The 26,395-nt window shown below is 38.3% G+C and overlaps 1 protein-coding gene across 5 annotated transcripts in view; it reads left to right on the forward strand.

Annotated features, from left to right (window-relative positions):
* The window catches only part of ACSS3 (acyl-CoA synthetase short chain family member 3), a 146,890-nt gene that overhangs the window by 21,671 nt on the left and 98,824 nt on the right, over positions 1-26,395 (forward strand). For all 5 annotated transcript variants that reach the window (XR_013449288.1, XM_078076367.1, XM_078076366.1 and 2 more), the window contains exon 2: positions 13,565-13,709. Coding sequence is in view for 4 of the 5 variants with exons in the window: in XM_078076367.1 (XP_077932493.1) it covers positions 13,565-13,709 (145 nt within the window). In the remaining variant the exon portion in view is untranslated. The remainder of the gene's footprint in view (positions 1-13,564; positions 13,710-26,395) is intronic.

Raw genomic sequence — 26,395 nt, forward strand, 5'->3', positions numbered from 1 at the left:
CACTTGCATCCACTGCAGTGGCCTCAGTGCTCATCACTGTATCTGAATTGCTCTCCCAAAGAACACCAATACCTATGTGTTCCTTTTCAGTGGATTGACCTGGAGTCCTTACCTCATTTGATCTCTCTTCAGTATTTGATGCTGGGGACTACTTCTGTCTCCTCGAAATTCCCTGCAACGGCATTGTTCAATACGGTAGTTTGTAGCCACATGTGGCTATTTAAATTTGAGCTTAATTAAAATTAAGTAACATTTAAAATTTAGTTGTGCAGTGACATTAGGTATGTGGCTATTGGGCACTCGAAAGGTGGCTAGTATGATTGGAGAACAAAATTTTAAATTATATTTATTTTTAATTAATTAAATTTTAAATTTAGCCAGCTACCTGTGGCTATGCTATTCTGAAAAGACAGAAACTTTCCATCATCACAGAAATTTCTATCGTACAAGGCTTCTCTAGAGACAGGATTGGCAAAGTTTTTCTTTAAGAGGCCAAAAAGTAAATATTTTTTGGCTTTGTGGGCCAGTTAGGTTCCATTGCAAACGCTCAGTTCTGCTGTTATCAAGCAAAAGTAGCCACAGAGAGTGTGTAAACAATTGAGTGTGGCTGTGTTTCAATAAAACTTTATGTACACAAACAGATTGTGGGCCAGATTTGGCTTGTGATTATGGTTTGCAGATGCCTCTTGAGCCCTGTTTTCTTTAATATGCATTCTTTTCTTTTTTTTTTTTTAAAGATTTTATTTATTTATTCGTAAGAGACAGAGAGAGAGAAAGAGAGAGGCAGAGGGAGAAGCAGGCTCCCCGCTGAGCAGGGAGCCCGATGCGGGCCTCGATCCCAGGAGTCTGGGATCATGACCTGAGCCGAAGGCAGACGCTTAACCATCTGAGCCATCCAGGCGCCCATTTCTTTAATATGCATTCTTTTCATTCTCTTCCTCTTTTTCTCTAAAAAATCTCTTTTTTCAATCTTCCATATTTCTCACACCCCTCCCTGCCTTCCATTTCTATCACCGCAACACTATTATTACAAGAAATCTTGCAACACTCACCCTCCCCTTGTGTCCTACTTCAGCCCCTTATACCCATTGCCACAACACTGTGCTTTCATAACTTATCTAAGCCAGGTTCCCCCCCATTTGTAAATGTGTATAATAATAGTAATTGCCCGATAGGGTTATTGAAAGGAGTCAATGAAATGTGTATAAAATTGTGGTTATGGAGGATATAGAGTACATTTCACAACACAGTATAAGTGGTTGTGACTTGGAGCCTGACTGTTTGACATCCATTCCACCAGTGTGGACCTTGATTAGGCCACTTCACTTCTCTGTGCCTCCGTTTCCTCATCTATAAGAGGAGGATGATATTGGTGTATACACAGAGTCATTATGAGAATTGAATGAATTTGTGTTAACTGTTCTTAGCGTTGTCTTGGCACAGGGTAAGTGCTCTGTTGTTTTTTGTTTTGTTTTCCCAGTTTTATAGATGGAGGAAGAAAGACCTAAGCAGGGGCGCCTGGGTGGCTCAGTCGTTAAGCGTCTGCCTTCGGCTCAGGTCATGATCCCAGGATCCTGGGATCGAGCCTCGCATCGGGCTCCCTGCTCCGCGGGAAGCCTACTTCTCCCTCTCCCACTCCCCCTGCTTGTGTTCCCTCTCTCGCTGTGTCTCTCTCTGTCAAATAAATAAATAAAATCTTTAAAAAAAAAAAAAAAAAAGAAAGACCTAAGCATGTTAATTTGCCTGCAGTCCCACATCTAGTACTTGACATGCCTGGTATTTGAACTCTGGTTTTTTTGACCTCAGAGTTCAGACCCTTGAAACAACTATACTACATTCATTTCAGCATCCACCAGAGCCTAACCACATTCTTCTAGTTGGAATTAATCTCCTTTTTACTGTACTTTCATCATACTCAGTTTCTACCTCTCCAGGAAATTTGCCACATTTTGCTTCCTATTACAGTTATGTAAATCATTCTGGCTTTTAGAATGGTGGACATGGTCCCGATTATATTTTTCCCCTTTTCTTTACAGTCTCAGGTCTAGCCAACAACAAATTATTGTTAAATTTGTTGGATGAAAAAACTTCTGAAGAGAAGATCATTATTGATAGCTAACATTGGGGGTTGTAATCTGCCAAAGTCTGCCTATAAAATAATGAATTATTTCTTATCATGGTTATACATTCCTCACTATTTTAGTATAGATTTAGTGTTTTAGTATGTAGATAGCCAAATATATCCATCATCTTTGAATTGTTTTCAATATGTTATCCTTGGATTTATTTAACTTCTAAAAAAGAGCTTGAACTTTTTTTTTGAAATTGTGCCAAAATAAAGACCCAAGTAGGTGGTCATCAAGGAAGGAAATTGTAGTATGATCCAAGGAAGGGAGCTCCTATCAGAAGGTAAATTGTAAGTTGGACTTTCCAGTTAATTAATGGTGAATGTATGTCCAGTATGGAAATCAAAAGCTGGGACTACAGAGAGGGATGCAGCACTGTGACTACCAAATATGGTTGTGCTAGGGCGCCTGGGTGGCTCAGTTGGTTAAGCATCTGCCTTCGGCTCAAGTCATGATCCCAGGGTCCTGGGATTGAACACCGTGTCAGGCTCTCTGCTTAGCCGGAAGTCTGCTTCTCCCTCTCTCTCTGCCCTGCTTGTGCTCTCTCTGTCTCTTTCTCTGTCTGTCTCTCTCTCAAATAAATAAATAAAATCTTAAAAAAAAACAACACAAATATGGTTGTGCTAGGGGTAGCTTTCAACAGTTATTTCTTACAGATTGAAATATGGCAGTTTGTGAAAGAATTTTATAGGTCACACTTTTGAAAATACAGTAAGTTTTATTCTTGAAATAGGAGGGAGTGGTCGAATTGAAAGGAACATTTTAAACTTTACCAATTCCACTTTCTGTACCCAGTTAATCAAATTCACAGAGTAATTACTATCATTTTCCCTCTCTGAAAGAAGTTTTTTTTTCTTTTTCTTTTTCTTTTTAGTGTCAGAGTTTTATTTCCTTTTTATAATGTTTAAAAAGTGGTTTAACAAATACATGCCTAAATAACAAAATTTTAGCTCTCAACAAAGAGAAGTTTGGTAATCATGAGAATTGATGGGAATAGAAGAATCATGTGAACATTTGGCACTAGTTTCTTCTGGTACCTAGAGATCAAGACTATGGAACTTGTCAGGCTCCCAACCTCTTAAAAATCCTTCAGATATCTACCTACGTTCATCCACGCAGCCCAGTGTGTGGGCCAAGTACACGCTCCAATTTAACTCGTTCGATGAACAAGATCAAAGTGAAATACAGGGTGGGCTAAAGTCAAATATTAGGAAGACAGAGAGGATTCAGCATAGGCTAAGGGGAAGAAGTGAAGTCAAATTCAAACAAGATTCCCTCTGAAGAGCTGAGTCCAAGGTTTTATGCTAGATGTAAACTAGCAGGGGTTAATGAGAAAAAGGAAAGGGAAAATAGAAAATCATGCATAAAGAAATTTGGAAATAATTTCAAGAGCTTTCTTCTTTTTTTCTTGTAAAGATTTTATTTATTTACTCGAGAGAGAAAGTGCACACAGAGGGAGAGGGAGAAGCACGCTCCCCACTGAACAGGGGCCCCGACGAGGGGCTCAATCCCAGGACCCTAGGATCATGACCTGAGCCAAAGGCAGACGCCTAACTGACTGAGCCACCCAGGCGCCCCTGCCAAGAGCTTTCTTCTTAATGGAGTTCCTTCTGAAGACTCTCAGTTCCACCTCTGTGAGCTCAGACACTAATGATGGTGCATCTTGACTTCTTTTTAGGGACATCTAACATTATTATAGCGACTACATAATTAAGGCAGCTGACATTACCCTGTTTTTGGTTTGTTTGTTTGTTTGTTTTGCCCTGGAAAGTACCTGTCTGCCTCTTAAATTGTGAAATATGAAATATTTTAAAATATTTTAAAGTTTGTTTGAATTTGCTAAAATTGATGGGTCTGAGAACTTTTCTATCTGTCAGTCAGGATAGACCAGGTTGTGCTGCAAGAATAAATGACCTTCAAATACCTCTAGTTTAAAATAGCCCAGGTGTCTCTCATTCATGTAAATTTGTCTTTGGTTACCCAGGAGATTTGCTTCATGTCATCTGTACTCATTCAAAAATACAGGCTGACAGGGCAGTCACCATTTGGAATGTCATTGGTCCTTGTGGCAGAGAGAAGGAAGTGTGGAAAACACGCTGGATCTTGAGGACTTCTTGCATTACTTCTGTAGCCATGTTCATGGGCCACGGCAAGCTTCATGACCATGCCTCAATTCAAGTGCAGTTTTACAAGTGCCTGGAATGAGGGCAACCAAAAACATAGTGGACAGCAAGCAGGACTGATGAACACAGATTTATGATAGATCTCCATGTGATTGGGAAGTTCTATGTAGCCATTATTAGTATTACTATATTAACTGCTTGAGGTTGATTCTGGTGAGAAAAATAAAGAAAAAGAAGAAAAAAAAGTTTGATGATCCAAGTTTCAGTTTCTTAAAACTGAGTTTAGATGTTGTCGTAAGTATAAGAAATATTCCTTTTTACCAGAAGAAAATTGAAAAGAGATGCTTTTACTTAATTAAATTTTTTTCATCAATGGTAATTATAATGATATGGAGTTGATAATTCAGTCAAACGAAGAGCCAAGCAGTCTTCTGTTAAAATTTATATTTTTACTTAAATATATTTAAATCATCCATTTAATTCATAAATGCATGTTAGTAAAAATCAAATTACACAGAAGTATTTATTACAGAAAAATATAGACTATCCCTTTTCATACTGTCCCATCAATTTTTCTTTTGCCCAACTTTACCACTATTAATATTTACTTGTACATTGTTCTAGACTCCTTGTGCTTTTATACCGCACAGAGATAAACATACCAGCATCTTGCTTTGAATAAATTAAAAGTACTGTGTATTATATCTTTATATCAATCCAATGGGGGGAAAATAACATTTCATTATTGTTTTAATGTTCATTTTCCTGATTGTCTCATAATTTTTTGCTTATTGGCCGTTATCAATTTTTTTCCCTCAATGGATAGTGTGCTGAGGTTCTTTAACTATTGGATTTTTAATTTTTTTCATATTGATTTTTAGGTACATTTTATATATTGTTGAAGTTAAAAATATGTCTTTCCCCTTGTTATTTATGTTGAAAATATGCCTTACCCACTTCTCAGCTTTATATTGTCCTCTCTTTGGACAATATATATATATATTCATACACACATACATGAACAGCTACATACACACACATACGCTCATCTGAGTGTCCAGGTTCAGGTAACTGATTGGAGTACATCTCAGAATCCAGGTAAGGATCTTCGCTCATGTGTCAGTGAATGCATATTTTGGTTACTAGAGTCCTTCGTCCTGTGATTGAGAGCAAAGGGGATTTCCAGGTGGCAATGGTATGTAGGGTTTCTAGGCCTCCTGGAAGTCATATAGAATCTTGTCTCTGTTCTACAGGTCTTAAATATTCTAGAGGATCATCCATACAGAAACTCTCCCTATTTCAGAAAGTTAGACTGGGCTGGTGAGAGTTTGTGTGATGTGTATGTAGGTGGGGGAATATGTGTGTATGGCTTATGTCTTGATTATCCATCCAAACACCTATGGCCCATTTTTTACTCCTACCTTCCTCTGATTGTGGTGTTATTTCAGACTTGTATTGAGAGTCTTTAGGGAGCCTCTTTATTCCCTGCTTGGGGTTTATAGTTTCCCCATAAATATATTCTATGGTATGGTTGTATAATTTTTTCTACACATTGTTTTCTTTCTTTCTTTTATTTTAACTTGACAGTACATAAGATGTCATGGAAATCTTTCTGTATCAGTACACTTGAATCTACCATGTTTTTCATGACTTCTGGATTTAACAGTCATTCTGCTTCTGTTTGCTTCATGTAGTCCAAATTTTGCCCCTGCTCTGATCTGGTGGTAGCACCATTTCTAGTGGTTCCATTATTGCTATCAATTTATTTTCAGTTTTGTATTCTTTTCTGTTATTCAAGTGAGCTGTGGGGTACATTCAGATTTCTTTCAATTTTCTGCAGAAGAAATTCAGGGTTGAGATGTGGTAGAATAAAGAATATGAAGTTTTTTCCTTTCTTTCTTTAACAGAACTAAAAGCTGACTGAGTTTAAAGACAGAACTCTTCACAAGACTCTACTGACAAAACATTCAAGTAGTTGTATCTAGAAACTACATAGCCCTGGCAAAGACTCTGATATATATGCATAATACATATGGGAAGATTGGAGCATCATGAAAGAATGAGTATAGTAAGCATTAGTCACAAATTTATGCTTGTACAAAAATTGTACAAAAAACCCTGATGCTTATAAAATTGACTATGGATAAATAAACAAATATAATTGTACCACTACATCATTATATAAATATAAATATAAGTACTTAGGCATATGTATATGTATACCTATACATATATACATACATATATATACACACAGAGATAGCATACAATACATATGTGTAAATATACTATATCATATATATTACATATAGATTTTATACATACATGAATAAATTATTGGCATATGTCAGGAATCAGTATAAAAAATGAAACCAGAAGAGAGTATTATGAATTTCTTAGAGGAAGAAATTGCAAAGGAAAATGATGAGTTTATTTGACTACATACAAATTTCAAATATTTTTATGTCAGGAAACACCATGAATTGAAATTCATGAATAAATTGAGAAAATAATTTGTAACCATGTCAGATGTAAATTCATTGTTCAATATAAGGAACTTTTAAAACTTGATAAGACATTGTTCTTAATACCAGTAGTCAAACCAAAATTAAAACTATTTTTCACTTCTCAAACTGAAGAAGATTGAGAATAATCTGTATTTGGAGGAGTGTGATAAAATGGGATTTCAGGTATTGCTGATTGTAATATAAATTGATTCAATATTTCCAGAAGGAATTTAATTACTTGATGTATGTGTTTGATTGTAGGAATACTTGCCTGCAAATGTAATAAAAAACAATGTAACCAGTATTTCTCTATAAGAAACACCATTCCAAGATCATTTAAAATAATGGCAGTATTATGAAAGGCAATTTGCAACAATACAGGGTTAACATTATTATTGAATAGCCATTGAATAGAATATTATGCCATCATTAAATGTGTGTGTTTTTATTTTGTTTTTTTTTTTAATTTTTCCGGCCCTTGGGAAAGGCTCATAATGCAATCTTAAACATAGGAGCAAAATATTTACATATATAAAAAATAAAATACCCCAAAGTATATTTTCTCAGTTGTTTCTCAGTGGGCATTAGTTATTTTAATAATCTGGGGAGATAACCCATTTAAAACCTGCTCATGAAGTTAGAAGGGACAGTGAAGAGATAGCACATAGAAGGCATTCAATTGACCTTTACTGAAATGATTTGGTTTAAAATGAAATAAGAATCTGTCATAGTAGAATAATCAAATCTTTGAGCTGGGAGGCTCCTTGCAGGTCACTTGGCCCAGTCAGCCACAGTAAACCAATCTTTAAGTCTAGCCAATTTATAGTGGTATATTCATTAACTCTTACCTCCTCTGGAGCCATGCCAATTTGTTATCTCCTGCAACAGTTCTTGTTTAACACTGCTTGCGGGCCCTGCCCTTTATTTGAATTTCCTTTCTGCCTGTCCTAAAGGGTACCCTTAAAATTCTTTAAATATCTTTAAGGGTATCCTTACAAAAGAAAACCCTAGGATATTAATAAGTTAAATATGAAACTCATACATATTTTCAATTAATTGAAAAAAATCTAAAGTTCTTTGAATATTGAATGAAGTACCTACCTAATAAGGCAGGGTTGTTTTTTGATTAAATGAGCTAATACACATGAAATATTGGCCTAAAGTAAGGGATCAATAAATGTTATTTAAAAATTTCTGGGGAACTCCTGGGTGGCTCAGTAGGTTAAGCGTCTGCGTTCGGCTCAGGTGATGATCCCAGTGTCCTGGGATCGAGTCCCACATTGGGCTCCCTGCTCAGTGGGGAGCCTGCCACTCCCCCTGCTTGTGCTCGCCCCCCCCCCCGACAAATAAAATCTTTAAAAAAATAAAAAATAAAAATTTCTGGTTTCAGGACAAGATGGAGAAATGTACTTTCCTCTATTGATCCAGTTAAATACAGATAAATACCTAGGACATTATATATAAAACACACATAAGAAGACTCTGGAAGGTAGAGAGAACAAACCAAATCATCTAGAAACTTTGAGACATCAGGAATGACATGGTTATGAGTTCCTTGGGTTTACTTTTTGTCTTATATATCCTAGGCTGAGTGCTGGAGAAGCAGGCACTCAGAAACACCAATCGGTAGAGAAAAAAATAAAAGCCCCAACCAGAATCTGTCTCTGGATTTTAGACAGTAACCACCCTAACCCAGCCAAATGCTACAGAAAAAACTATGACCCCAATCCCATCCTCACCCATGAAAACCTGGTGCAGAGTCTAGACTTGTACTCTAGCCAGGCTCTAAGGTGGCAACGCAAACATTGCCACCTCCCCTGGTGGTGTCAGAGAAGGTTATATTGTGAGTCAGACCTTTCATTCTGCCTAAGGTAGAGAGGTAAAGAGGCTCTTCCATCTGGCAGTGTCAGTGGAGACCACATGGGAGAACAGTAAAAAGGTGCCTCCTCTCAGCCAGGATAGTGTCATGGAAGCCTAGTGGGATCCTGAACTTTCACCCTAATCCGGCAGTGATGAGATACCCCTCACACCCGCCAGTGTCCAAGGAGGCCATTAGGGGAACTGGGACTAACACCTGTACCTGGGAGTAATGAGGCATCCCTCTCCTCCACTGACACAGTGTTAGGGGAGGTCTGGAATATAAATAGGATCTTTAAATAAGCTCCAGAGTCTCATAATAAAATACCCACAATGTCCAGGATACAATCTCAAATCATTCGTCATTCCAAAAACCAGGAAAATCTTAACATAAGTGGGAAAACAATCAATAGATGCCAACCCTGAGATGACACAGAGATTGGAACTATCTGATAAGGCTTTTAATGCAGACATCATTAAAATGCTTCAACAGACAATTATAAACATACTCAAAATATTTTTTTTTAAGTCACCATAAAGAAATAGAAAGCTTCAGCATAGAAACACAAGATATAAAGAAAAACCAAATGGAAATCTGAGAACTGAAAAATACAATTACCAAAATAAAAACTCACCAAATTGGCTCAACAGCAGAATGGAGACCACAGAGGAAAGAATCAGTGAACTTGAAGATAGAAAATAAGTTATTTATAAATGAATTAATTAATATGATGTTAATACTGATGTGTGTCTAGATGTCTAAAGACTTGGGTTGCAGGTATGGCATTATCCAATTTCTTGCCAAATGTCCTGGGAATTATTCTTGTTAAGTCTCTGTTCTGTCAACTTTAAAATGAGATAGTAAAAACTGCCCTGGCTACTCTACCTGGATCTTAAATCCAATGTTTCTTGAACATTCACTAGTATTTTTATTCATTCATTTATCAAATATATATTGAATGCCTAATATTAGAACTGCTATAGTAGATCCTAGGACTGTAAGGAGAATATGACATTGTTTCTGCTATAAGGTAGATTACAGTATAATGAAGGAGACATATAAGTACACCAATTGTCAATACAGTGTGATAAGTACCATGGCAGACATATGTGCATAGGGCTTTGGAACTGCTCGGGGGAGGGTGGTGGTAAAGGTAAAGGATAGCCACAGAAAAAGCAGCTGACTGGACTCAGGAATTACAAATTTTGTAATTCATTGAAGCCGAAATGTGGGAAGCTGGATGGGGAGAAACAAAGCTGAGATGAATGGGCTTTGCATGCCATTGGAAGATACATAGTTTTTATTCTGAACTTCATGGAACAGTATTAAATAACTTTGAGCACTATTTGGTATGAGAACATTTACATTGAGGGAAAATATTCTTTAAAAATTTTTTTTTTAATTTGAGTATAGTTGACACACAATGTTACATTAGTTTCAGGTGTACAACATAGTGATCGAACTTCTTTATACATTATGCTGTGCTCACTGCAAGTATAGCTACCATCTGTTACTGTAAAATGCCATTATAATATCAACTCTATTCCCTATGCTATGCCTTTCATCTTCGTGACTTATTCGTTACATAACTGGAAGCCTGTATCTCCTACTTACCTTCATCCATTCCCCCACCTCCTTCCCTCTGGCAACCATCAGTTTGTTCTCTGTATTTATAGGTCTGATTCTCCTTTTTGTTTGTTTATTCATTTATTTTGTTTTTAGATTCCACATAAGAGTGAAATCATATGGAATTTGTCTTTCTCAGTCTGACTTATTGAGGAAAAACATTCTAATAGCATAGAGAGATGACTTGAGAGGATGGGCTGAGGCCTGAGGCAGGGAGATTAATTAGGAGGCAGTAATTCTAACCCAGGTTATCAATGAGAGAACTGAACATTTACGGAGATTAATGTGATGTTACATATGGCCGATTGAATGTAGAGAATGAGGGATCAAATCTGACTCTGGGGTTTCTAATTCAGGTCCCGGGGTTGCAAGGTTGTTCCTTGAAATATGGAAAACAGGAGAAGGGGAGGGTTTGCATTTGGGATGGGGCAGTGGGTTGAGGTGGGGTGAAAATGACTATAGTTTTGGACATGTTATTCTTTCCAAATAGAGATTTTGTTGGGGAGGAAAAATTTTTTACTGTACCCCTCTAGGTTCTTTTGGCTGATCTATTAATTAAATTGATGTAATGCGAAATTAACGAGAAAAACTAATTTCGAATGTATGGGAGCCTCACACAGACATGAGAGAGTCGAATAGTCAGACTATTGAGGCTTATATGGCATCCTGAGCTAAGGTGAAGGGGGTAGGGGCCTAGAGCTTCAAAGGGAAGGAAGACAATTCACAGGAAGATGGAAAGAGCAAATGTTTTTTTTGCAGAGACCATGGGACATAGAGAGGAATTGGAACAAATAAGCCCTGCCAAGCCCTCCCCCCACAGCCTACCATGCTTAGCCCATACCCTTTGTAGTTACCTTTGGTGATAGATCTTTTCCTGGACCAGGCCGTCTAACTAAATTCTTAGAAGCAGTTAAGGAGGGGGGAGGCTAAAGGTCTTCCTGAGTCTTTTGGGCCTTGATTGTCTTCTGCTCAAAATAATCCACATGTCAAAGTAGGATGTTTTAGGGATTCTCATTCTGAAACCCTTCAATGTCCAGCAGACTGTGGCTATAAGGGTCCAGAGCTCAGAAAGGAGGTCAGGACTGGAGCTAAAGATGGAAGTTGAAGCCATATGAGTATAAAGATTACCCAGGGAGTGTATGCAGAGTGAGCCAAGGGATGGATATGGAGCCTTAGGAACCTTGGTCAAAGATTTGACAGAGGAAAAAGATTCCATGAAAGGTATTGAGAAGGAATAAGTAAAGCAGTAGGAGAACAGTCAGCAGATGATAAAGTGAATTCTTCCTGTTCTTTGGTATTGAGGGGGCCCCTTTTTTTGTGCACTGTCATGAGCATAATTAATTATTGGGCACAAAGTGTGGTAGAGTAGAACTTGTAGATAAAAAAAGAGAATGATGACAAACACATTTGCTCTTCCAGCAAGCCAATATTCCAATATTCTGTTTCAGAAACAGAAACAAAATAAAAAAAAAAATAGAAATAAATATTTTTGTGAGAAAATCCTATAAAACATCTTCCCTTATTTCTGCCACAAAATGTTAAGCAAGCTACCTTTTTTTCTTGGCATATTAGCTAATTATGGCCACATTTATGCTGCGTATCCAGTAACTCTAAAAATGTCCAAATCTAACACATTCAGCAGTTGTTTCCATGTATCTGTAGGTTGTCATGGGGTCAGATGATCCAGGATGGGCATGACTGGAAACGTGGCTCCAAGACATATTATCTGACTGGGTTGGGTTCCCCGCTTTTTTTGGGCTCTACTCCCACCTGCAAATATCTGCTTTGGGTAGGAGGCTGAGGAGGCAGCTGTAATACCGGGAGGCTCTTCTGGAGGAAGTAGAGGTGAAGGTGAGTGAGCCCAGCTGTACAAGTGCTTTCAGGCCTCTACTGATTCAGCAAAGCATGCTCCCACGGATGAACCCACATGGAGGCGGGGGCAAGGGGAAGAGACAATATTTTTGAACAAACATCGAACCTATCACACTTGGCGATTAAGAATCTTTACGTTAATTACTTTTTGTGCTGTGCTGTCAGGTAGTCATATTCCGATTATTGAAGTGTGAAGGGTCATTTGACCCTGATTAAGTGATCCCTCCTCCTGCTGAGTTCTGTATGTGTAATTTCTTAATACCGCCACTAAATCTATAGCTGCTTTTAATTCACTGCCTCATTTCACACAGGGCTTTTTGAGTGAAGACCTGAAGGTGATCCTCTGCTATCTGACAAGACTTTTTCTTCTTGCATCAATGTTTTTTTTTTTTTCTTGTTATTTTGCATTGTTGCAATATTTGCTAATCTGACATTGGGACAAATAGACCACTGCTGTATTTGAATGCTTTATTCTAATCCCCTCCTCCTAAACAAGTGGCACATGCAAAGCTTTTTCTTTTGGAAAAATGAGATATATTTCCTTAAAAAGTATCTCCATCTATCTACATGATATCCGTATTTTCACAGGAAGGCATTGATCAATTAGGAGATGAAAAGCACTAAATTGCAAAGGCCTTTGAAAAAATTAATTAAAATTTTATATGCATGTCCATTCTTTATTCAGATTATGAAACACCTCAGAAATGCAAAATAAAAAAAAGCAGAACAGAGCTTATCTATTCTTTGTGCAACTGGAGGCATCATACTTAATTGATGCAAAAAAAATGTATATATAAATAGCTCTTTTAAAGAATTGAATTTTCCAGTAAGTTTGTCTTTTTACAGCAGATACCCAAACTCAGTCACACATCTACCATTTGTTCTCTCAGCCTAATGTTTGTTTGGCCTGCACTGCTCTTACATACAATTCATTTCATCCATGTAACCTAGATTATTTTGGTGCTCCATACTTCAGTTTCGTCCTAAGCAATTAAATCCACAAAGTTGTCCCCTTGAAGTGTGAGGTATATTTTTTTCTAGTGCACATCAAAATAAATACATATTTATTAAAATAAAGATGTCCCTTCTGGGGGTACGTGGGTGGCTCGGTCATTAAACGTCTGCCTTCGGCTCAGGTCATGGTCCCAGGGTCCTGGGATCGAGCCCCACGTCTGGCTCCCTGCTCAGTGTGGAGTCTGCTTCTCCTTCTACCCCTTCCCCCAACTCGTGCTCGTGCACTCCTTCTCTCTCAAGCAAATAAATAAAATCTTAAAAAAAAAGATGTCCCTTCTGTACCATCTTAAATACCTACTTTGTAGACATCATTACCTGGCATACTATGCATGGGGAAACACTTTTAAGGGCAGTGGTACCAAACTAGAAATATAGAAACTGGTTAAGCAATAATATATTTTGGAAAGAATTATTGACACTTACCTTCCAATTTTTCAGGTTTGTGGAAGGAATGCTTAACATTTGTTACAATGCCATCGATCGTCATATTGAAAATGGTCAAGGAGATAAGATTGCTATCATCTACGACAGTCCTGTTACAAACACTAAAGCAACTATTACCTACAAAGAGGTTCTGGAGCAGGTAATATCATAAATGTTCTGTATATGTTATTTGGAAATCATATAGAAATTACTTAAATAACCTGCATTCACATTGTGTAACCTTTACTTCGCTTAATTCATTGACCTACATTACTATGGTTTCCTTTTGATGCAAATTGGAAAAACTAGAGATATGTTAACTCATTTAGATAGATAGCTTTTATCCCTTATATTTGTATGTTTCAGTACTGGAAGAGACTCATTTTACAGCGAGAGCTTAGCAAGCCTCTAAGAATATGTGTAAGTCCTCTCCTGGCCTTTGCTTCCATCTACGTTGCCATCACGTCAGTCCAGCTACTTTTCAGCTCTCGCAGTAGCGAAGCAGCCTCCCAACTTCCCCACTACCAGCCTCCCCTCCTGTTGGATCGCTACCTAACATGACACCGGAGTTTCCTCCTTAAGAAACAACTAGTTAAAAACCTTTTCCTTAAAAATTGCTATTACTTAGAGAGTAAAGTCTGTACCCCAGAATGTAGAAGCCATTTGTAATGAAGCATTTCCCCAGGCTTCATTTCCAGATCTTCTTGGCCATGCACACAACCGTTCTTCATCTTGGTTGTCCCGTCATGCCCTCTGGCACTCCTCGTCCTTTACAGGTCTTTTTACACACTGTGCCTGTCCTTCATTTGCTCTTTTTTCTTGTTTGTTTGTTCTTTCCCATCTGTGTAGTTCTTGGGTGAATCACAATATTGACAGATGAAGTACAAGATTTTTTTTTTTTAACATTAGGGTAGAAATGAGGTTTCAGAAGTAATTATGAATGTATTTGGGTATTGTGGACTGTGCAACATGTATTCTAGCTCTGTGGGGGCATTTATTTACATATGATTTAAAGGGAGATAAAAGCATAGGGAAGGGTTTCTACTTTGATGGTATTGACATTTTATTTATTTATTTATTATTTATTTATTTATTTATTTAATTTAGAGAGAGAGTGGGGGGAGGGGCAAAGGGAGAGGGAGAGTGAGAGAGGGAGAGAAGTAAACTCCTCACTGAGCATGGAGTCCAACACAGGGCTCTATCTCACAACCCTGAAATCATGACCTGAGCCAAAACCAAGAGTTGGATGCTTAACCGACTGAGCTACCCAGGCGCCCGACACTATTGACATTTTAAGCCAGAGAATTCTTTGTTATGGGGTACTGTTATGTACGCTGGGTACGGTGTTTAGCAGCATTCCTGGTCTTTACCCATTAGATGCAATAGCACACCTCCCGTAGTTGTAATGACCAAAAATGTCTCCAAGCGTTGCTGAATGTCTCCTGGGTGGCAAAATGGTTTCTAGTTGAGAACTACTGGTTGAACAGAGTTGGTTTTACTAGGGTTTAGAAGCATTTGCTTTTTTTTTTTTTTTTTTTTTTTAAAGATTTTATTTATTTATTTGAGACAGAGAGAATGAGAGAGGGAGAGAGAGCACATGAGACGGGGGAGGGTCAGAGGGAGAAGCAGGCTCCCTGCCGAGCAGGGAGCCCGATGCGGGACTCGATCCAGGGACTCCAGGATCATGACCTGAGCCGAAGGCAGCCGCTTAACCAACTGAGCCACCCAGGCGCCCCTAGAAGCATTTGCTTTTAAATTAAGGCTTTTGAAAGCAAATTCTCTTCTTTTGCTTTTTTAACCTACTTAGGGTTTGTACTGGATTTTTAGAAAATTTGGTCAACTTACCTTGACTCCCTGAAATTATATCCTTTTGCATCAACAATGTTCCTGTTTAGACTTCTAAGAGATTTCAAAAAAAGCAACTGGGACAATCCAATGTCTCCATCCTGAGTTGTTGCAAACAATCAAGAGAGAAATTTAAGCCAGTTTTGCTCAAGCTGGGTATCAGCCTGGTTGTATCAGTGAATGCTGGATTCTGCTGATTTAAACATAAGAGGAATTCATGAAAAGGGAAGACTAAAGAGACAGGTTCAGAAAAATGACACACCCCAAGGGAGAAGGGGCAGAGGTAAAAATTTAAGGAGAACCCACACATTGGTAACTAGACTTGCTGACTTGAGTTAACCCCCTAGACTGACATAGTAGGAATACCTAGTTGGCCAATTTTAGGTTACATGCCTAAAGTACCAGGCAGTGGAGGAAGAAATGTCTTCTCTTCTTTTGATTTCATAGTAGGAATTGGGGTCCTAGCTCCCTCTAGGACTCATACTGGGGGAATTCCAATCCAATAGGAAGGGAGTTCAGTGTTAGGCAGCCCAAGACAGAACAAAATAAAATAATGCCACAATTATACTGTTGGGTACTTTGTATTGGTCTGTAAGTGTGAACTCTATTTTCAGAATGAATGATACAGAAACAGAGCTCACACTGGGGCTGAGGAGAGAAAGAACTCCATTAGCAAACGACCTTGTTATTCATCTGAGGCCACGTTCTATTATAAGAGATAATGTAAATTTCCTGACAACCTGCTGTACCCTGTGTTTTATTTTAGGTTTGCATTTTTGGCTTTTAGATGAGGGTTTGTCTATGATTAAAAACTTTACTCCTCTGATTTGGGCGTATTGTCACAGCTTCATTTTATTAATATTAAGGGGTGAATCTTAATTAGCATACAGATTAGGATGCTTACTTATATATTTCCAAATATTATCTATACCAATGTTGAATTTGACACATAACCATCAGAACCAGAGAGAAAGCTTTAGAGAAACATAAACTAAGGAGAGTTAAATAATTTGCTGCTTTTTGTAAATCAATTACGTAAGTATATATGGTAAACACATACACATTTTGCTTAGAAACATTTCTGCTAACTCATCTTGATTTTCCAATATTGAGTCTAGACTCTTAGACCCTTTTGAGGTTTGTGCTCGTTCATTGGTTTCAGTTTAGCCTGACATCAAAGTACTTAAAAGTCCTGTTTCTCTCACCTGCTGACAGCTTCTGATTCCCCAGGCTTTTCTTCTCTAAAGTACTAAAGGAAGACGTGTTAGGAAAGAGGGAGGCATTGTGCTCCGCTTTGATTACCTGCTCCCGGTTCCCTGTGGCCTTTATTTTATTAAGTAGAGAAGACAGAGAAAGAAAGATTTAATGGTAATGCCACTGAGAACAAACAAAGAGAAGTGGCTTTGTACTTGTTTTAATCTCCCCTGTCTCATTTCTACTGGGAGTTTCTGACTAAGTAAAACTTAATTAAGTTAGTTAGCATTTCTTATTTAATTAGGGGACAGACACATTTTAGGCTAAATTGTTTCAGTGACATGAAGGATCTGAAGATTTTACAGAATGATTCAGAAGTAGAGCTTTTCCAAAACTGTCACCTTTTATGTAGATCTGATAATTTAAACAACCCTTTATTAAGACTTTTTGGAGAGAGAGTTGAGCCAGGTTCAAGATCCATTGTTCATTCATTCAACAAATGTTTGTTTTATATGCCAAACCCTGTTGGGAACAAGGGATACGAGGTAAATGCACTCATTCCCTAATTTTAAGGAGCTAAGACCCTGCGTAACTGTAATAAAGGTTATGTTAGAGGGAAGTATATGTTCTGTAGAAACACATGGGAAGGCATGCAGCTCAGCCAACTGTTAATACAGCATAGAAAGCTTTCTGGAAGAGTCAATGCCTAAAATTAGCCCAAACGACCAGAAGTGGGAAGGGAAATCATGGGAAGGAGGGTCCTGCAGATACAAGGAATAGCTCATACAGAGATATTCAGGGAAGGGAGAATCCAGTGCCTCCCCGGTGGCTTTGGCATAAAGTACAAGCACGAGTGAGATAAGGCTCCAGTGAACCAGACTCCCAGAACTCTGAGTGCCACACTACAGATTTGTACTTTATCCTGAGAGCATGGAAAGAAAAAAACAAAAGCCACTCCTCCCTGTGACCTTTGGTTCTGCATGATCAGCTCCTGTGACTTATTCCCCAGTCCCACTGTACTACACTGCACACCCCAGCCTCAGTGCATTGCACATCCCAGCCCCACTGCACTGCACACCCCTACCCCCCTGCACTGCACACCCTGACCTCACTGTACTGCACACCTCAGCCTCACTGCACTGTACACCCCAACCTCACTGCACTGCGCACCCCGACCTCACTGCCCTGCACACCCCAACCTTACTGCACTGCACACCCCAGCCCCACTGCCCTGCACACCCCGACCTCACTGCCCTGCACACCCCAGCCCCACTGCACTGCACACCATAACCTCACTGCATTGCACATCCCAGCCCCACCGCACTGCACACCCGACCCCACTGCCCTGCACACCCCGACCTCACTGCCCTGCACACCCCAGCCCCACTTCACTGCACACCACAACCTCACTGCATTGCACATCCCAGCCTCACCGCACTGCACACCCGACCCCACTGCACTGCACACCCCAACCCCACTGCACTGCATATCTCAACCCCACTGCACTGCACAACCAACCCCTCTACACTGCACATCCCAGCCCCACTGCACTGCACACCCTGACTCCACTGCATTGCACATCTCGGCCCCACTGCACTGTACCCCAATTCCACTGCACTGCACACCCAACCCCTCTACATTGCACATCTCGACCCCACTTCACTGCATACCTCAGCCCCACTGCACTGCACACCCCAACTCCATTGCACTGCACACCCGACCCCACTGCACTGCACACCCCGACACCACTGCACTGCACACCCTGACTCCACTGCATTGCACATCTCGGCCCCACTGCACTGTACCCCGATTCCACTGCACTGCACACCCAACCCCTCTACATTGCACATCTCGACCCCACTGCACTGCATACCTCAGCTCCACTGCACTGCACACCCCAACTCCATTGCACTGCACACCCGACCCCACTGCACTGCACACCCCAACACCACTGCACTGCACATCCCAGCCCCACTGCACGGCACACCCCAGCCCCACTGCACTGCACACCCGACCGCACTGCACTGCACACCCCAGCCCCACTGCACATCCCAACCCCACTACACTGCACACCCCAACCCCACTACACTGTATACCCCAGCCCCACTACACTGCACACCCTGACCCCACTGCCTCCTGCAGTTAACTTTCAACTTGTTCCATTCCCGACTTGGAGCTTTGTACTTACCTACCTTCTGCTTGAGATAGTGTTTCTTCCAGATAGCTATGGTTCATGGTACCTGGATGTTATTTTCCATGGTAGCTGGATGAGATTTTCCCTGGCCATATTAAATACAAATGTTCCCATGTCCGCACTACTTCGGACCTCCCTTTTCTGCTTTCTTTTTAATTTTGCCATTTATTACTCAGTACGGCTGTTTTTCTTTTACTTAGCTATCTTCTTTTGTGTTGTTTCCTCTTCCAGAATGTACTTTCCTTGGGGGAAGGGGCTTTTGTTCTGTTCACAGAGTGGGGACTGGTGCGTAGTGAACATGTGTTGAATGATGAAGGAATGAATGAAGGAAATACGATTTGAAATTTCTAAATGACTCTAGCTTCCTTTATTGTAGGAACTTCTTATCTTTGAATTTTATCGGTAATATAACACGAGCTTCTTTCTAAGTAAGTTCTGACCTCTTACTACCTGTGAAGAATTGTAGCTTATTTACATTGGGCTTGGAAGTTCAAGATGAATATTTCCTCCATGAATTTTCCACACTTACAACCCAGATCTGCATTGCAGGAGAAATGGATGTGTTTATTGTGTCCTTCTCTTGGTAGCTCTTTTCAAGTTAGTGCTTCTATCAAAGCTCAGTGAAATAAAGGGGTGTGTGTGAGTTTATGTTTGTATTTGGATGCGTATGTTATATATAGTATTCATCATTTTTGGAAATTCCTACTTCGAATTTATTTTCTCTATCTCTAATTTCATTTTGAGTTTACCTCCATTTGTGTGTGGTAAGTTTGCTCTTTTTTGGTATTCAAACAATTGTGATTTTTAAAAAAAATTTAAATGTATTTTATTTTTATTTTTTTAAAGATTTTATTTATTTATTTGAGAGACAGAGAGATAGCACAAGAGAGAGCACGAGCAGGGGGTAGAGGGAGAAGCAAGCTCCCCTCTGAGCAGGGGGCCCGACGTGAGGCTCGATCCCAGGGCCCTGAGATCATGACCTGAGCTAAAGGCAGAAGCTTAACCGACTGAGCCACCCAGTTGCCCCCAGTTGTGAATTTTTATTTATTTATTTGCTAAATAAAAATGTGACCACTAAAAGGCATTTGAGAAATTTTCATGAGTATATATATATGGGAAAATTGATGAAACCCCGTGTGTGCTAAATTTTCCTGATTTAATTTGAACTGAAAGTGTCTGTTATCTCCACTGAAGGTAATTCTTTGAGATATAATTATTCTGGTGATTGTAATTATGAAGGTTGAATAATTTGGAGGAGAAAATTACTCTGAGGTCAAGGGCCATGTCCCATTAGAAGTCTTCCCTCCAACTCTGACCTTTAGGATGCTCTTTTCAAAATATGAATTCCATCGTCTCAGAAATATGTCAGGGTAAGATAATCTGATAGTTCTTTGTCTGTCACATCATCAGCATTTCCTTAAGCAAGAACCTATAACACAAAAACCAGAACATGCAGAAATTCAGTGCTGCCAATGGTGTGTTGTTGAGGGGAAGGGTTACAACAGTACATATGCTTAGTTTTCTTTCTTTAAACTTCTTAAATAAGCAATAAAAACTTCAGTTGTACTGCAGTCAGCTCTGCTAAAAGGTATATCTCTGTAAGGTGAATTACCTTCTCCACACTCGGTGAGTAGGTGAATGATGCTGGTATGAGATTGAATTTACAGTGCTTTGTGTAGGTTTTTTTCCTAGCATGCCATTTTTTAAACTTAGGATGAAATGTCATATACATTCAGATTAGTACACAGAACATAAGTATAAAGCTTGTTAGATTTTTCACAAACAGAACACACCCACATAACCAGATCAGGAGACAGAATATCCCCAGCCCCCAGAAGCACGTATTATTGCTTTGTTTTAGTCATTTCTTATTCAGCCTTTATGGGATTATTATTCAGACATCTACACACCATCCATGATGACATTTACTAGCTTTTGAACTTTGTATAAACTGAATAATAGAATGTATACTCACTGGCTTTTTTATTCAACTCTTTGTGTATGAGATTCTTTCATTTAATAGTTTTCCAAACCGGTTGTACCAATTTACATTCCCACTTGCAGTGTATGAGAATGTCAGTTGTCAACAGTTGGTATTGAGAATCTCAAGTCTTTTTTTTTTTTAATTTTTTTTAAAGATTTTATTTATTTATCACAGAGAGTGAGAAAGAGTACGAGCAGGGGGAGTGGCAGATGGAGAGGGAGAAGCAGGATCCCACTGAGCAGGGAGCCGGATGCGGGACTCAGTCCCAGGACCCTGGTATCATGACCTGAGCCGAAGGCAGATGCTTAATCGACTGAGCCACCCAGGGGCCCCGAGAATTCCAAGTCTTTTTCAGTTTGGGCCTTTGTGGTGAATGTGTGGTGATATTGTATTGTGGTTTTAGTTTGCTTTTCCCTAATGACTACAGAAATTGAGCTCCTTTTTCCTGTGTTTATTGGCCATTTGTTCCACTTTTCTATAGTGCCCATTCAAACCTTTTCCCCTTCATTTTCCTATTGGATTATTACCTTGTTAGCAAGTCCAGGAGAGACTTTCTCACAATTTAAAGAGAACACCTTATCCATATCTGAAAACCTTTTCAAAAGAAAAAAAAATGATGAAGATCTTTCAGTGTTGATGAGTCAAGTGGTTTTAAGAATCTAAAGCTAAGAAGATAATTTAAAAATTATTTAAAAATAATTAATGATACTGCTACATAACCTACACTGCTGTTTTGAGCAGTCCCTCTTTGCAAGGAAATTTGGAAGCAAATGCCCTCCAGTAGAATATCTTAGAACAGAAAGCATGAGTCCCACTGTTTAAGCCTGTAACTGATCTATGGAACATGATGCTGTCGCAGTACTTTTACCAATGTTAAAGAACTCTAGTTATGTTCATTTTTGAGTCCTAGCTCAACCTTATTTCTCCATAAGCCTTATTATTTTTGTAAACTATTTTGTATAATGCCATGTTGTAAAATATGTTTTAGCAGACACATTTGTATTTCATTTGAAATTGTAGATGAGTAGGCACCAACTACTGATTTAAATTTTTACGAAAATTGTAGCTAAAACTCTGTTTTGAATAACTTCTCAACTGAATAAATTGTAAGTTAGATTAGATTCTGAGAATACGCCATGTAAAGAAAATAAGTATTGGACCAATTTAATAGATGCTACAGGAAGGAATAAATTAAATGAGAAAGCAACATTTTAATATTTCCTAGCTTACTTTTTCCCATGTTTAGAGTCATGCATTCAAAATGAAAATGTCTAAGCATCAACTCAAAATGACAAGACAACCAATCCCCTTGAATTTTCTCAGCCAGATTTTTTGAGATTGTTTGAAGTGTAAACTCACTTCTTTTCACTTCCCTCTGTGCCAGAAGCTATTTCTCCATGATTTGAAGTCCAGGACACTTTCTCCATACATGAGTTTATTTTTGCTTTTTACATTACTTATTAGTGTATCTACTTATTAGTGTATTTCTTGACCAGAGTAATATTCCTTGAGGATTGGGGTAATATTTTATTTATGTATTTGTTTTTTTACCAACATCATGTCTAATACAGGCCTTATAGCATAAGCTCATATTATATACTGAATGGATTCATGAAAAAGAACAGTTACTCATCCATTAAAAAGTAAAGAAAAATCTAATCCTTGTCTGAGAGAAATAATTATTTCCAAAAACGTCACTTGTCTGCTCTACATTGGGGAATTTTTATTTTTTTATCTATTTATTTTATTTTAATTTTTATTTTTTTACATCTTTTTAATTTTTAAAAATTTTTATTTAATTTAGAGAGAGAGAGAGAGAGAGAGAGAGCATTAGCCCAAGGGGCAGAAGGAGAGGGAGAGAGAATCTGAAGCAGACTCGGCGCTGAACGCAGAGCCGGACAGGGGGATCTATCTCAGGACCCTGAGATCACCACCTGAGTGGAAACCAAGAGTTGGACACTTAATAAACTGCACCACCCAGGGGCCCCACAGGGAATTTTTATTTTTTAATGCAGTGAGAATCTTGTTTTAGTGCATTGCCTGACTGTGAAGGTTTATATCCTGCCTCACCTAAATCTCTGCTTAAAACATTTACCTTACTTGGCTTTCTTGGAAACCTGATATTCTGGTCCATGAATTTTTACATTTGCTTAATTAATTTATTTTTGTCATTTATTGATAGTAGATGATTCTTAGTAGATGATTTGTCTTATTTTCAGGGTGGCTAACCTCTGACCTTTTAGAAAGTTAACTCGACAACATCAATAGACCATCTGTTTTGAATTCATTTTTCTGGACTAGAATGATGATGGAGTCAATTTACTTATTTATTAAAGCATACTTTTGGGACACCCGATATATATTTGGCACCACTGTGGGCATCATAGGCTATAGTAGTGAATGATATCATCTTTCCTTATAGGGAAATTGCATTCTAATTAGGAAGATGATACATTTTGAATAAAAAGATAATACAACATAAATGAAAAGTTATACAATATAAGTGAAGAATAATATGACTCTACAGAGTGACTTGGGCTGCCATTTTAGATACGTTTGTCAGAAAAAACTACTTGTCACCAAGAAGATGACCCAGTGACACAGACCCAAATAGAGACTGAGAGAGAACCATGTGCCCATTGGAGTGAAAATCAGATCAGGCAGAGGCCCTGGAACAAGAACAAACTTGGGTCATCAAGGGGCACCAGGAAGCCAGCAATGAGAAGAAAGTGGAAGAAGGTGAGGTTGGGGAGTATCCACGAGTCAGATCCTGTAGGACCTTGTGTGCCATTGTAAAGACTATATATTTTCCTAAAAATTTATTTATTTATTTATTTGAGAGAGAGAGAGAGCAAGAGCTAGCATGAACGGTGGGAGGGAGAGGGAGAAACAGACTCCCCGCTGAGCAGGGAGTCCGACGTGGGGCTCGATCCCAGGACCCTGAGATCCTGACCTGAGCTGAAGGCAGACCCTTACCAACTGAGCCACCCGGGCACCCCAAGACTGTATTTTATTCAAAGTATGATAGGAAGCTCCATCACTTTGGATTCTCTGAAGAAGAAACTATAGTGGCCAAGATTGGAAACCAAGAGATGACAAATGGTCCAGGAGCGAAATGAATAGGCATCATGTAGCTTAAATCTCCTTAACAATAGCAACATTTGCTTGCATGTGGACAGTTAAAGGATACCATCACTTTGTGCCTTGTGGAAGCTATTCCACATTTGTGTCTTTATCTAGGATCGCTGGCTATACTTACTGGGTTTTAGAAAAGTCTGATTCAAACTTTATAGAGCAGCCACCTGTAAATTCCCTGCTTCCTCCCCATCTTTTGAGGTGTTTTTATATAGAACACCATGGGAAGGTTTCTGAATATTTTTCAAGTAGAATTTTAGGAAAAGAAGATTGCTTCCTCAGATATTATAATTGGTTTTTACATTAGTTATATTTTCTGTGATTGATTGGACCAGGGTGTGCAGTGAGACATCATTGCAGCTTGAAAATATGCTTCCTCTTGTCTTCTCTTTCATATAGTTTTCTTGGAAATGGCCCTGAAATTGCCCATAATTATTATCTTTTTACTATAATTTGGATACCAACACTATCTTTCTCATACAAACAGGATTTTCTTTAGATAGACACACTTGCTGTTTGTGAAGCAAGTGCTAATTTACTCTACAGAAAATAGTCTTTGATCAATTTCACCTAATGTTTATAGTTGTGTCATGGAATTTGATCGTGAAATTATACTAACCCACAGACTGCTTTTGAATGAAGATTTTGCAGAATGATTACATACAAAATTTATTAAATTCTTTTTTATTATTTATACTAATATGTTTTCATTTTATAATTTTAAAATTTAAAGTTTTTACTTATATCAAAAATAAGCATGTATGTTATATTTAAACCAAATTTTGTGTATACCATTTCACATAACATAAATATCTGCTGTTACATTTTCTTACTTTGTCATTACTATTTATTTATGTTCTTTTTCCCTGGACTCTTCATTTCTTTGCTTTAAGGACTATGTCTTCCTATTTTGCCTCTGCAAACTTGACTTCAGGATAGTATGCGTAGCAGATATTGTATAAGTTGAATCAATGACAGGATACTTATACATTTGAGCGGCTTTAAATTAGCTATTAATCAAAATAATGATTAATTCAAATAGTCTCTAGTGGGAAGAAGCAAATAGTGTTGTATCTAAATGAATATGTATATTCATTTTGTTTCTTCGGGCTTCCTTCACCGCTCAGTTATCCTCCTGCTAGCAGAGAGGCACGGCCTGACCATGATTTCATAGCATGTGTACTGCCCTTGACATTAGACGGAAAACCAATTTAGTGGTGTATGAGTGATAGAAAATGATTAAATTGTTGATAAATTAAAACACAATCTTAAGAAGGTGCAAAAATGAATATGGATTGGGTGAAGGACACATGATTTAACTTTTCCTTTCATTGAGAAACTATAGATTATACAAGATACATGTTAACTATTTTCTCTTTGAATAGCAATAGAAATTATAAAGTTACATTCAGATATCTATGGTAGGATAAGAAGAATATTAACACTGAATAAAAATAATATCGGATTTCCTTCTCTTTGATAATTTTTCCATCTGAAAGTCAATAAAAACAAGATGAGCTGTGAAATAGCAATAAACAAATTGCCCTTTGTATTGAAGTTTCATAGCACTTTCTTTGAGTGATTATGGATTCTCAGATGACTGGGATTTCTAGATTTTTCCTCTTCTTGTTTGCTGTTGCCTACACTTATTTTCAAAACAATTTTATTTGTGTCTGAAACAAGACTTAAGTATTCTGTTCTAAGACTCCCGTACTATCTCTAGATTTAATGTTAGTAAGAAATATTTCGTAATGAAATATCACCACATATTTTCATATTAAACCAATATCCACTTATTTTTCTTGCTTGAGCTAATATTTTGTTTTTTATATGCCTATTAGTCTCATCAGAAATGTTTTCCCATTCAACTTCATTCATATATATACATACATATATATATATATATAATTTTATATATGTGTACAATTTACAATGTAAAATTTTATTGGAGTGACATTTACCCTGGACACTACTGAAAAAGAAATTCTCTCTATTGATCATGTAAAACTTTTTTCTCTATGGCAACTCTGATGTGGTGAGCGCAGTATCACAACATTGAGAGGCTGCAAAAAGCAAGGTTAACAAGGCCAAATGGACGCCATCTAGTGGTTGTACAGACCTGGTGCAGCCTAATTTACTAATTGTCTTCAGGGAAGTGGTTCACAATTCAGATGCCTGAGCCAAGCAGCTAATATAAATAGGAGAAACGGGTGGGGAAAAAAATTCATTATCAGTATATATCACACCCTTTATGGTCATAGAACTATGGTGTAAGCATATAACATAAAATAAACAAGATGTGGAAGAATATATTTTAAACTCAGGATGGAAAGAAAAATTTATGCTCTGTGATTAATGGCTCCAGGGAATGGTGAGTTCAACCTAGTCACTGATACCAGGTTTAATTGATTGCTGTCATTCCAAAACAGAGGCCCAGTGTTGCTAGACTTTACAATTTTTCAGGAGAACCTGGAAATCTGGATTTGTATATGAA

Source organism: Halichoerus grypus, chromosome 6, assembly GCF_964656455.1.
Source record: "Halichoerus grypus chromosome 6, mHalGry1.hap1.1, whole genome shotgun sequence".
Classification (NCBI taxonomy): domain Eukaryota; kingdom Metazoa; phylum Chordata; class Mammalia; order Carnivora; family Phocidae; genus Halichoerus; species Halichoerus grypus.